Source organism: Giraffa tippelskirchi, chromosome 11, assembly GCF_054371585.1.
Source record: "Giraffa tippelskirchi isolate mGirTip1 chromosome 11, T2T-mGirTip1v1.2.pri, whole genome shotgun sequence".
Taxonomy (NCBI): Eukaryota; Metazoa; Chordata; class Mammalia; order Artiodactyla; family Giraffidae; genus Giraffa; species Giraffa tippelskirchi.
This window is the reverse complement of record NC_137285.1, coordinates 136,047,303-136,061,664: the sequence shown is the minus strand read 5'-3', so window position 1 is coordinate 136,061,664 and position 14,362 is coordinate 136,047,303. Positions and strand designations below refer to the sequence as shown.

General features: G+C 36.1%; 1 protein-coding gene across 6 annotated transcripts in view; it reads right to left on the bottom strand.

The window, feature by feature from the left end:
- Nucleotides 1–14,362, bottom strand: part of PDHX (pyruvate dehydrogenase complex component X) — a 76,353-nt gene that overhangs the window by 8,611 nt on the left and 53,380 nt on the right. For 5 of the 6 annotated variants that reach the window (XR_014069220.1, XR_014069221.1, XM_081543448.1 and 2 more), the window contains exons 6-9: nt 7,785–7,959; nt 5,932–6,079; nt 1,727–1,785; nt 241–399 (exon numbers count right to left, since the gene is read on the bottom strand). Coding sequence is in view for 4 of the 6 variants with exons in the window: in XM_081543448.1 (XP_081399574.1) it covers nt 241–399; nt 1,727–1,785; nt 5,932–6,079; nt 7,785–7,959 (541 nt within the window). In the remaining 2 variants the exon portion in view is untranslated. The remainder of the gene's footprint in view (nt 1–240; nt 400–1,726; nt 1,786–5,931; nt 6,080–7,784; nt 7,960–14,362) is intronic. The other variant, XM_081543449.1, reaches the window with a different exon arrangement.

The window sequence follows — 14,362 nt, the reverse complement described above, 5'->3', positions numbered from 1 at the left end:
AATATGCATGTTATTTCTGAACGTTTGAATGCAAAATAATCTTAAAATTGGTTGTATGTGGATCAAAACTTAAAAACATATATACATAATTGATAATCATTTCAAAATACCAAAAATCTCTCTTTCTCTCTCTCTCACACACACACACATATCTATCTCACAGTGTGACCGGATCATGTCAAGTCTTTCCCAGAAAGTAAATTCCAACATTTTGCAAGTATAGTATTGCTTAAGACCTACCTTTACAGAGTCAGCAATCTCCTGTAGACCCTTAGCAGCAGCATCTTTTATGACTGGTGTAATTAGACCTCTATCTGTTGCCACAGCCACTGAAATGTCAATACAGGGCAGTTGCTTTGCACCCTCTCCATCCCAGCTTGCATTAACACTAGGCATTTGCTAGAAAGCACAAGTAGAAAAAACATGTTATTCAAGAAGGAGCTTTAGACTAGGTTATTAGAGAAAAATAACTAATGTTATACATTTTTGAAAGTGAATATAGCTATACTGAAGGAAAGAAAGAAAAATTTGATTTAAAAAAAGTGGTTTGGACCTCTATATTAAATAACTTTTATGTTTGGGAAGAATAAACACACTATCTTTTTTGAAGCAAGCTTAAGGAAATTCCGATGATATATACATGTTTTGATCTCTTTATATCATGGTTAAGAAAAAGGCTTTTTTCCTTAAACCTAAGTGCTAGGGAGTATTTAATGTTTGTGAGCCTTCCTGCCTCATATGATGACTGACATGACTTGGAGGAGAAGAGAAGAAGGTAGAGGGGTAGTGACATTCAACCACATTATTCCTGTGGCATAAGCAAACCTGATTTCTTAGTGTAGCCCTGGGTGATATTAGCAGGCCCTTAATAAATGACTTCCCTATTTAAGAGAGATTTCCTAGGCTTCATTAACATATGCTATATACTACATATGGGGCTTTGCTGGTGGCTCAGTGGTAAAGAATCTGTCTGCTAATGCAGGAGACATGGTTTGATCCCTGGGTCGGGAAGATCCCCTGGAGAAGGAAATGGTAACGTGGCAACCCACTCCAGTATTCTTGCCTGGGAAATCCCATGGACAGGGAGTCTGGCAGTCCATTGGGTCACAAAGAGCCAGACATGACTTAGCAACTAAAACAGCAACATATACTATATATGAGCACGCACATATTTAATATACATACAACTACACTGGATGAAAAAAAACAGAAGAAATTACCAAATGCCTGGAAACAGTGGGGTATTGATAATGCTGTCAACTATCACAAGAGAAAATGATGCTGAAAAATGGAAATCAACAACTAATTTCTTTTCAAAAATTCATCGCTTTCTGCCAAGTTAGATCCAAGCCTCCCAGCATGTCATTTAAGCACAGCAATCCACAACTTGATTCCACCCAATCTCTCTAATTTTACTCCTGACCACTCTTCGAAGATGAATTTTCACTTAGGTTTCTCATAGTTATGCTACACTGATTTCCATTTCATCACTGTTCAGCTACTCATTTCACTTCTCCATCTTTCAAGGCTCAACTCTTTTATTCAACAATGCCACTATATCCAAATAATAAAGTCCCAACCCCCAGAGGATTTTGAATTCTTTATAGATAATAATGAAATGAAAGATGAAAATAAATCAAAACAAACCCTCACAAATGAAGAACGTCTGGCCCCAAAAATTAGAGACTACTTTAGAAGCCAAAATTATCTGGGCTTTACTACTTACTTTAAGTGTAACAGCTGCTGCCTTGATGATAAAATCATTTACTGATACTTTAATGTCATCTGAAAGAAAAATAAGCATATGATAGTTAATATTCAAAATAAAACTTTAAAATGAACAATTATGATTTCAAACTTAAATTATGAACTGTACTGACAAACAATGGTAAAAAAATATATTACAGGTCTTTGTTTGCTAGGTTTCCTTGAGTAGAAAAAGCTGCATTATATGAGGTCTGGATAAATAATATTAACCATGAATGTAAATGTTTACTCCTAGTCCTGATTATAATTCTTTTCAATTGCTCAGATATCATACAAAAGTACTTGAAAGATATATAACAACCATAATCAAAAAAAAAAAGAATCAAGTCCTGTGTCTCTAAAAAGACAAATGGTCTGTCCACAGCATGTATAGTCAGGAAGTTTACAAGACAATGCATTTTCTTCCAAATCCTTTTCAAATGTCCGTATACTGTGTACTCTTAAAATACACTGATTATATTAGAACAATCACCTTAAAAAAACAAGCATATATATATACACATACACACACAAGTGGGGGGATTTTCAGAAATTTCTTTTTACTAACAAGGCATGCAATGAAAAAATTTAAAATTACTACATTAAATAAGAGCTAGTTTTTAACTTAACCAAACAGGATATAGTAAACGCCGAAGATGAAGCAATGTTGGCATGGATCCTAATGCAATGAATGATATGACGTCTCTCACTAGTTTTACGGTGAATTCAATTAAATCAATGTTATTCCAGTATACATAATGATTTTAAGATAAAGCTGGGGTCCCCTCCTTTCCCAAAGGGCTGATCATAACAAAGGCATTGGGTCTATACCTCTGCTTTATCAGTGTGTATGAAAGTGTTGGAAAACAGAAACTGTATTTGATTCTTTATTGCATGGGCTTCTAGAAAAAAAAACTTTAAGATCAATATCTAGTCATGGTATGTGGAGGATATACAAATCCAGTTACTATAGTATCATGGAATTTTACATGAACAACAGATCATCCCAAAGGCACGCCAAGATTTCAGAAAGGGATCAGATGTATTGCCATAAACTGAAGTACTGCCAAACCGTCACAGTAACTGTCAGCTGCTTTTCTAATACACAGCTCTTATAATTCAGATTTCCAGAAATACAGACATCTTTGTTTAAAACCCCTTTAGGAGCAGAAAAATAAATGGATTTCCAGTGCTGAGAGACTTTTATGAAATCACTGTGCTTGTCTCTCACGTATCTCAGCATCCTTCTCACTTTACCTACTATTCATAGGTGTCCCCAGTGAAGACTTCCCAAATCACCTACCAGCTGATGATCTCCACATCTAGGGCCCTAGTCTGCAGTCCTCACTTGATTCCCCACCCTCATCATACTCCTATATTTGACCACTTTCTTCATCTTGAAACACGTTCTCTTTCTGGTATCTACGTTACAGACTCTCCTGGTTTTATTTCACAATCTGCTCACTCTCTTTCAGTCAGATACCATTTATACAACAATGATTCCTTCAAATTCTATCTTAAATCCTTCCATATCTGGAGTTTCAGTCTCAAATACACACTTTCTCACATGACATTTTCACTTATATTTCTGATAGGCATCCCAAATCTAGTATGTGGAAAGAAGACGTTTTCCCCAAATTCCTTTCAAACATATAGAAAGGAGACCATTGCTAATATTTTATTAAGAACAGAGTAAGACATAACTGTGGAAAATTCTTAAAGAGATGGGAATACCACACCACCTGACCTGCCTCTTGAGAAATCTGTATGCAGGTCAAGAAGCAACAGTTAGAACTGGACATGGAACAACAGACTGGTTCCAAATAGGAAAAGGAGTACGTCAAGACTGTATACTGTCACCCTGCTTATTTAACTTATTTGCAGAGTACATCATGAGAAATGCCAGGCTGGATGAAACAAAAGCTGGAATCAAGACTGCCGGGAGAAATATCAATAAGCTCATATATGCAGATGATACCACCCTTAGGGCAGAAAGTGAAGAACTAAAAAGCCTCTTGATGAAAGTGAAAGAGGAGAGTGAAAAAGTTGGCTTAAAACTCAACATTCAGAAAACTAAGATCATGGCATCTGGTCCCATCACTTCATGGCAAATAGATGGGGAAACAATGGAAACAGTTAAGAGACTTCATTTTTTTGGGCTCCAAATCACTGCAGACAGTGGCTGCAGCCATGAAATTAAGACGCTTGCTCCTTGGAAGAAAAGCTATGACCAACTTAGACAGCATATTAAAAAGCAGAGACATTACTTTGCCAATAAACATCCATCTAGTCCAAGCTATGGTTTTTCCAGTAGTCATGTATGGATGTGAGAGTTGGACCATAAAGAAAGCTGAGTGCTGAAGAATTGATGCTTTTGAACTGTGGTATTGGGGAAGACTCTTGAGAGTCCCTTGGACTGCAAGGAGATCCAACCAGTCCATCCAAAAGGAAATCAGTCCTGAATATTCACTGGAAGGACTGATGTTGAAGCTGCAACTCCAATACTTTGGCCACCTGATGGGAAGAACTGACATTGGAAAAGACCCTGATGCTGGGAAAGATTGAAGGCAGGAGGAGAAGGGGAAGACAGAGGATGAGATGGTTGGATGGCATCACCGACTCAATGAACATGAGTTGAGTAAACTCTGGGAGCTGGTGATGGACAGGGAGGCCTGGCGTGCTGCAGTCAATGGGGTTGCAGAGTCGGACACGACTGAGCAACTGAACTGAACTGAGTAGGACATACATTGTGAGGGAATATCAAATACTCTCATTTGCATATTGTTACAAAACAAAGTATGAAACATGCTTATAGAATGTTATAGACTATAACCTCACATAAGAGGAGTGGAGATGCATGAATAATGTGGGCTCTTTGAAGACTCAACAGAAAGTCCCTAATTGAAAGGACATACCAAATCTGGGCAATGCAGATACTATATGAATCCATACCTCCACTGAAATAGTACTGCTTCCTGTCTCATGAGAGGATGGAACTAGGAAAATTATTTCCACAATAACCTCTACGTCATACAAAACTAAACAAGTTTCATTTGAGATCAAGGGGAGCTTCCAGGATTAACTTTCTGACTATTAATCACTCTGTCTAAAATAGCTTTCCATTTGGTTCCTTGGACTGTTAGAATCTGTCAGGTTTGAAAGTCTATACCTAAACTGATTTACCAGTCCTGCTTTCATTTAGGATGTAGAAAGCCATAAGAGAAAGTTGTGCCCATCTAAATAGAGTGAGAGGAAAAGCAAGATAAACTACAAAATCATAACTTTCTTGAGCCCATTAGGGAACTGAAGTTATATCTAAGCTTTAGAATTATGTCTAACATTTATAATTAGAGTTCAAAGGAGAAAAAATATGAAGTAGAAGATATAGTTACAAATAACTGTATCTAGAAGTTTTTGAAATTAATTAAAGACACAAACCACAAAACAGATAAGCTAAGAGAAACCCAGACAGGATAAATGCAATAGGTCAAAAAAAAGAGAAAAAAAAAGCTTTAAGCACGTAACAGTCATACTGCTAAAACATCATATATATATATACACATATATATGAGAACAAAGAAAAAGAATGGCAGCCAATATTCTGCAAGTCAGAAGATAATGGAATGATACCTTTAAAATTACTGAAAAAACAAAAACAAAATAAAAAAAAACCCATACCTGTTTACTTAAAATTCTACACCGAGCAAAAATATCTTTAAAAAAATGGAGATACACCCATGAGAATGACTACTGTCAAAACACAGAAAATAACATCAGTTTATACTAAAAAGTTTATGTCTCTCAACAACCTTAGTTTTAGGAGATTTGAGAGAGGAACAATACAAATTTAATACCATGAAAGTACATTTTAAATATGAACTAAAAATTAAATTGTATAAAGAAGAGTGATATCTTAAGATATCTTTAAAATATTCTTAAATCAGTTTTGGATATTTTTACTTTCTAAAATGTTAAGAATTGCTTCTTCAGATATCATTCCAAAAAGTATGATGTATTCAATACTACGGAATCAATTTATTTCTTATAGGAAAAGGGAATTCTTTTCTAATACTAAAATATGCTCAGATGATGAAACTGAAGTAAAAAGATACACAATGTACATTTTATAAACAAAGGATAGCATAACAGTTTAGCATGACATTAAATAAACTCAATTTTACTAACCTCTGACCAGATTTTGCCTAGCTTTTAGGACAGCTCCAAGGTCACAGTCAGTAGTAGCATATGCATGAGGTATAGTACTTTTAGATTCAGTTAATCTCTTGGCAATAACCCTTCTAATATTGCTAGCAGGGATTTCAGTGAATGTGCCCTGCAAAGAATGATAATGTGTCCATTAAATCATAAACAGAACGGAAAAACACAAGCAAATAAACTGTATAACTGAAATCTGGTCTCAATGACCTAACTTAAGAAAACAAAGATTAACACAGTAAAAATATTATTAAAAATTCTTAGTATAAGAAAGAACTAGGCTCTTTTCTGTAGAGGGGCAACTAAGCCCACACACCACAACTAGACAGCCTGTGTGTTGCAAACTAGAGAAACCCACACAGGCTGCAACTAGAGAAAGCCTGTGTGCCAGAACAGAGAGCCCTAGCACTGCAACGAAGACACAGCGTAGCCAAAAATGGTTGTCAGGAATAAAGACCACACTTTCTTAAAAAAAAAAAAAAAAAAAAAGGAAACATACCAAATCATAAATAATCCCCTAATGGGTGTGCTTACTGAGATATTACCTATAAGCCTGTAAGTAGCTTTTGTTACAAACGTCACTTCTTAAAACTCAAAGCAATCAATATATCAACAAATCAACTACAGGGAATTCTTACTTATTAAAATGGCATACATGAGAAAAAGATAATCCAAAATACTAGATAATCTCCCAAATTATTTCTATTTTGGTTTGTAATTAAGAATAAAACAAATCATGAGATCTGTGATTTTGATTTTCAACAAACTCATAAAGTATGAATGTTATAGATAAGAAGGTCTTCCTATAACTTTACTGTCGCTTTTCAATTCTGTCCCTTGAATCTCTAACAAAAACATGATGGGCCTTAAATTATGGCTAATTCCTTTTTTGTCCTTCATTCTGGGGCAGGATTACCATCACTTAGGATAACAAAAAAATGTCAAAAGTACAGGTGACTTTTTTTTACAAATGCTTTCTAAGAGAATCAAACATTTTATGCTAGCAAAACACTTGATCAAATAAAATAAATGGTGTTTATATACTGAAAGAATTTTAAAGTTTATCTGCCAAATTTTAATAACTTATTTTTTAAAGAAATATGATCTGATTACTCATAAACTGTTGTGTATGTAGACATGAATCATTAATATACATTTCAAAAATCTGTTTCTCATGAAACTTGTAGTGTTTTTAATTCTTTGACAATATTACATTTGCATATATTTCTCCATCAGATAAGGCACTGTAGGTTTATTTTTTCAGTGCCCATTCAACTTTAAACAAACATGATTATCCTGCATTTCTTCTGATAGGAAGCAAATGATATAAAAGGTACTAAGAAAGGGAGACAGAGAGGTAAAACAGAGTAATTTGAAAACAAAAAAGGGCATGTATCTAAGAGGGAAAGAATGATTACCTATACAATCTCTATAGGTTTTTCACTGTAAGACTATCAATACTATGAGTCAAAAATAAAACACATCCACAAAAGGGAGCTGGTGTCAGCTATTAATAACTAGAACCACACCCAAGGAAAAAAGACATGAAAAGTATCATTATTATAGGGCAGATACATGGCACATACACTGGCACCTGTGGCAAATTTAAATTGAATCATAATTCTATTTGGAAGTTAGCACTGTATAAACAAATTTTGTTTACTGAAATGTGCAAAACAGAGTATTTCTGTCTTTATCACTTTGAGCTACTACTAGTAGCTCATAATGGACTAGTAAAAGAACCCATAAAACATAAGAGTAATGGTTCTTATTTTTTCTCTCAGTTAAATCTGAAAAATAAAAATCTATTCAGATGACATTACCTCTACATTAGGTTGTCCAGGAGTGGACACAGGAGGGATCATTGGCCGGGAATAAGATGGTGTGGCTGCAGCCTGTGGGGGCGAAGGCGCTGTGGGAGTGGTTGGCAGGGCTGGGGTGGGTCTGGATTCAGTGATCTTGCCCGTCTGTTTCAACTGGACCAGTTTGAGAGCATCCCTGGAGATAAGAAGGGAGTTGGATTATCATGATTAGCAACCAGGAATATAAGAACGTTCAGACAATGGAGGCTACATGTGAAGGGAAGATAAAGGAAATGAGTATTTTTTCCGGGAGGGAGGTGTCTTTTGGCAGATGAGCAATTCATAAAATAAGCCATACCCTCATTCTTAGTACTTGTGAAATAATTTTCACATAGCATTCAGAGAGTGTTAAGCTTACTGTACTTATGACTTTCATTAGGATATTTACTAAAGCATTGGTACAAATTTGACTGTTTATGGCCAGGAAATCATACCACTTAAAATTATGCCCAAATGTTATCAGCACAATCTAATGTAATAAACCTAACCCATAAAAGCATTTAGAATGAAAAAATAACTAAACAAGTAACAGACTTGCCTTTGTATTATTCTTCAAAACAAAGGTGTCTTTGTTTATTAAAAGGATATAATTATATTACCATGTCAAGCTCTCAATCCATTCTAACTTATAGTGGCATAAAGTCATGTATTTCCTTATACTAAACAGCTTTTTTGAAAATTTTAATCTGACAATTTAAAAGTACTTAAAAATGTCTTACATTAAAAATGTTTTAAACCTAAATTTTTTTAAATAAAAGAGATTTTACATAATCTAAAAATGACTTCAGGGTGACACAAATCCAAAGGCAAATTATATTTCTGAAATTTCTTAAATGCAGTTAGTGATCTGATATTATCACATGGTAGGAAGAGTGCTAACTCTGAGACAGCCCAATATTGCTGTTCCTGGTGTATACACCCCACATCATCTCTCTTGAGTGTAGCTGGGTCTGTGAACATGATGGACGTCACTCCCATGATTAGGTTGCCTTTGAGGACAAAGTGATGGATTTTGTAGACATATCCATTAAGGTCCTAAATCAGTGACACTGAGTTAATCAAAAGGCAACCTATCCAAGGTTCAGACATATCAGGTAAATTCTTTAAAAGGCAGAGAAAATTGCTAAAAGAAGAAATCTGAATGGAGAAAAATTCTTTTCCTTGCCTTGGAGAAACAAACAGGCATTTAGGAACTGTCTATGGAGATGACCACATGGAAAAGATCTGAAGGAGGCCTCCAGGAGGTGAGAGCAATCCCTGGATGAGAGCTAGCAAATAAACAAGGGTAAGAGTTCTACTACCCAAGGACCTGAATCCTGCTAACAACCACGTGAGCCTGGAAGAGGGCTCCAACCTGCAGATGAGACCCTACTCCTGGCTGACACCTTGATTTCAGTCTTGTGAGACCATGGGTCGGAACACCAGCCATGCTGGGCCAGGATTTCTGATCCACAGCACTGTCAGACAGTAAGTGGGTGTTGTTTTAAACAGCTACTAAGTTTGCTGCAGTTTGTCATGCAGCAATAGAAAAGTGACACAGATAGGAATGCTCCAGCCTGGGAGACACCATGGGAGGGATCTCCCAGGGTACACGCACATTTTTAAGGAAGGAGAGTCCATGCTTTTTATATCAGGTCCAGAAAGGGATGCATGAACTTAACATTAAGTGCAAGTAACTTGGTTCAAAGTTAAAGAGTTGACATTTAAGATAAGAGGTCAGACTGATAAAGCAATCTATAATCATCCTCGACCTTTAGGTTAGGAAAGAGGGAAGAGAAGTGGAAAAATCAGCCTCTTGTGTACATATTGTGGTTATGTTAATTGCATAATCTTATACCACCCATGTGAGAGGATATTACTCCCAGTTTATAAATAAGTAAGTAGGTTCAAAGAGGCTGTAGCACAGGGAACTCTACTGTAATGGACTATGTGGGAGAGGAGTCTAAAAAAGACTAGATATGTGTATATGTCTAACTTCACCTTGCTGTACACCTGAAACTAACATAACATTGTAAATCCACTATACTCCAATAAAAACTAAAACAAAAAAACAAACAGGTTCCATTCCATTTCTAAGTTAGTACTTGTCAAGCACTTACTATTATCCTAGGTGTTGAAAATACATGGACAAGTCCCACCAAGGAGTGTTATTCTATAGGAGAGTCACACATTAATCAAGTAAACAAATGTATAGATAGTTAAGTGAAGAAAATAAAGCAGAGTAATGAGGCTGAAAGTCATGGGTGAGAGGAGGTGTTATTTTAAAACAAGGTGGTCAGGGAAGGCCTGAAGACATATTATTTCTGTGAAGGACGTGAAGGAACAAGTCTCAAGAATAGCTGGGAAAAGCATGTTTCGAGGCAAAGAACAGCCAAGTGCAAAGGCAGGGAAATTAGGGCTTCTAAGAACAGACAAAGCCCAGTGTAGAAGGAGCGCAACGAACACAGCGGAGAGGCTTTACAGGTGAAGCTGAAGAGGTAGGCAGCTAGGAGCTCCCAGGGCTGGGACCAAACCTTGGCATGACCAACTCCTAAGCCTCCATATTTTCTACTACTTTTCTAATACCTATGCAGAGTATGTCAACTAAACTAAGGCAGAGTCAGAACAAATTTTTCTCATAAGAAAAGACTAGAATAGAATGAAATAAGTCTACCTCAGACTGACAGCAATTCTTGGACTGAGGAGCCTGCAGGCTACAGACCATAGGGTTGTAGAGTCAGACATGACTGAGTGACGAAGCATGCATGCGTGCTGGGACTGAATGAAGAAATGTTTTACCTACCTCGTCTATATATGGAGCTAAAAGTAGGACCTCCTGACAAAGGCCCTTCACCCGTCACACAAAATTAGCAGGAACATAACTGGAAGCAATGTTGGTGCTCCAAGGTTGAGCCACACCATGGTGGTGATGACAGAAAGACTGAGTGTCCCAGGGAATGAGCTTATGTACTCTCAAGGCTTTTGACCACAAGCTTACTCCTGTTTAGAAGTTAACTTTTAATTTACCCTGATAGTTTAGTTGGTAAAAAATCCACCTGCAATGCAGGAGACCCCGGTTCAATTCCTGGGTCAGGAAGATCCGCTGAAGAAGGGATAGGTTACCCACTCCAGTATTCTTGGGCTGCCCTCGTGGCTCAGCTGGTAAAGTCTGCAATGTGGGAGACCTGGGTTCCATCCCTGGGTTGGGAAGCTCCCCTGGAGAAGGGAACGGGTACCCACTCCAGTATTCTGGCCTGGAAAATTCCACAGACTATATAGTCCATGGGGTCGCAAAGAGTCGGACACGACTATACGACTTTCACTCACTTTAACTTACTTATGATATTTATAACCAGAAGTGCCATTTTTTCAGTTAATTGTGACAATTTATATGTGAAATAAATGACTGCCCTATATTCGCTAGGGATATATGTCATGAGCCAAAACTTTGGCCACATAGATAAAAGTGTGAGCACTGATATAAAATAAGACCTTTTATTGATTTAAAAAAATACCTTTAACAAAAGATATTTTGCTTTTAAGAGTTCTTACAAGTCACAGTCTAACATTACTAGTCCCTTTTCATCACCTAAGGTAATTAAATATATCTAACAAAATATATTATTAATCTGGGTTTTAATTTAAAGTTCAGCATCAGAATGGCATATACAAAACACATTGATTTTCTCATTCAGGGATCACTAGTGCACCCTCAGTAATCAGTTAAAAACAAATAAAGTAACAACAACAACAAAACGAATACTTGAGGAAACTAAAACTAATCTAAAATAATGCCTAAATACATCTACTTAAAAAAGAGTTGGTCAGACTAAATAGATATACTTTTATTTCACTATCAGCATAACTATTACTTACTATTTTCATCAAGAAAAAGCAGTTTAAGTTCATCTCTAAGAGTCATTAATCATAAACAAGTAGCAGAAAATCAATTCTGGCTGCAGACTCACAGTAAACTTTTGTTGCTAATTTTACACTTATATACCTCATAAAGGATGAATGTTAATCATTGGTTAATAACAGCCAATAATTCAGTTTCTGCCATGCAGAGAATTACTTTAATGATTTCTGTCCATTAAATAATCAGTCTAAGCTTGAAGAATTAGGTGGACATTAAAAAAATTAAGAGAAAAACCGATACATCACCCACTTCTGCAGAAAGGTAGAGGAAGCTTTGGGCATTCACTAAGGTAGAACCTTCTCTACCAGACCCCTTAATTCATCTGGGTGTGCTAAGAATTAGTTCTAAAGAGAAATATCACTGAAAACATATGACATGACTATCATGCCTACTATATTGTATCTGTGACACTGTGACATGAACACAAGCATTAGCTACAACTATGATTTAAGACACATATACACCAAAGAAGCCAGGCTGCAGGCCAAGAATGTAAGTGTGTTCTGCCTCCAACAGCATCCTTGGCACTTGCTTTCTTAAAATTATGTTACATGTATAGGCAAAGTCAAGTCTATGTGCTTTTGCACAATATATATTCTGAGCAATATGTTTGCTTAACGCAACATTAAAATATCAACCATGACACTTTGATTTTCTTCATGAAGATAATGGATCAGAAGTAACTCCCTCTTTTCTCTTCTACTTGAATTTTTAGTTGACAAAGTAAGGAGAAAGGATGCTCCTCACTATTTCAACAATGTGTACTAAGGTATTTGGGGGGCAGCTTATGCCAAAGCCTGCAATTTCTCAGTCTTACCAGAAGATAACCTTTCTGTAGATGACATGAAGACAAATTTTTTTCCAAAGCTCATCTCAGTGTTTAACTCAAACTATAGGCATCTTTACTGGTATACGAGCATGTTTTAAGGATCTATTTCTCTCATAAAATCCTTTGTAATATGTCACAGTTTGAAGACTGAAGGTTTTGACTCTCTTACGTTAGAGAGTTAAAGAATAAGGGCAGGGAAAGGATCAGGTAATATGACAAAGATGGCAAAGATATCAAAAACATAACTCTGCAATAGTGCTTCCTTAAGGTACCCAATAAAATAACACCATTCTGTCCTCCTTAGGAAATGTCAGACCTACTAAGATGACTTTCAACTTGGGTTTAAAAAAGATCTTTATTCATCATTTATGTATTAAGCACATACGGAGAGATGGGAAAGAGGAAGAAAACTCTACTTCTTTATCCCACTGCTCTCACACCATTGATCTGCCCTCTAAAAGGTCACTAATCACCAACTTCAAGAGCCTTTTCTCAGATCCCTTCCTCTTTGACTTACATCCATCTCCTAGATACCCTCCAACACAGAAATTTGTGCCTTTTAAAATGTTTCCCTATTGATTATCTCAGTCATAACTTTATCACTTTATTATGAAACCTACATCTCTAGTCCCGAACTATCTCCTGAGATGCATCTTCACCTCAATGACCCTGATATCTGCAATCTGGCTTGTTTGCACTGACAATAAACTTCAAACCAAACACATTATTTGTCAGTTACTCCATCATGACAAATGATTCCGCCAGTCCCTTATTTCTATTTATGGGACCAAAACATCACCTGGCCCAGGATCCTAAGTACACTCCATGAGTCGCTGCTCTCCTGCTCCATTCGTAACAGATTTCTGGATTTTCTCCTCATAATGCTGTCTCCATCATTTACATTCTCATCCGTGTTCAGGTACTCATTCTCTCCTACCTGGACTACTTTATGAGCTTATTAACTTATCTCCTTACCTCAAGTCTTCTTCTGCTCCAACTTATCTTTTACAAATTTGCAAAATTGATTTTTCTATGGTACCTCTATTATTATTTGGCATTTCATCATGTCTTCAATAATTAATAAATTAATACAGACTCTGTATCTTCTTCAGATATACAGGTAAGCGTATCATGTTATAAAGGAAGCTGTTTTGACCCATTTTTACAGAGACTTTTTATTAAGGTATAGGTTGGCAGAAGACTAATAAAATTAACATACAAGTACTAGATATTAAATAAGGATTAATGTGGGGAAAAACCTAGGCTTAACTACCTATCAGGATTCTTTAATTTTTAATGGTTAAGTGAAACTTGCAAGTCATTTAACGAATGATTTACTGTTGCCTTTCAGCCAGGGGTCAGAACAGCTATTTCCAACTCATGTGAGTATGGCACAAACTTCACATTATGTGCTTAAGAAACAATCAGTAAGGCTAAAGTACAGATAACAGGATATCTGAGAATTAAAGCCATACAGCTTTCATTAAAAGAAATATTCATCAATAAACCAATGCTTTAATGAAGAGTAAAATAATCCAATGAAAAGAAAGAAAAGTCACCTGGTCAGGCACTGCCACTTAATAATTTAATAACGTTGCTCTATCTCAACTGGTAAAAATTTTAGCCAACATTACTGATCACTTCTTATCAATATTAGATAAACTGGGAAAAGTTTATTGCTTTAAAATGCTAACTCAATTTGAAAATTTAATATTACTCTAATAGAAGTGTGGCACACACTACTACAGCCAATTTCACATTAGTTCATATGCCTATTTGATTAATCTTTGTCTTCCCCACTAGACTAATTTT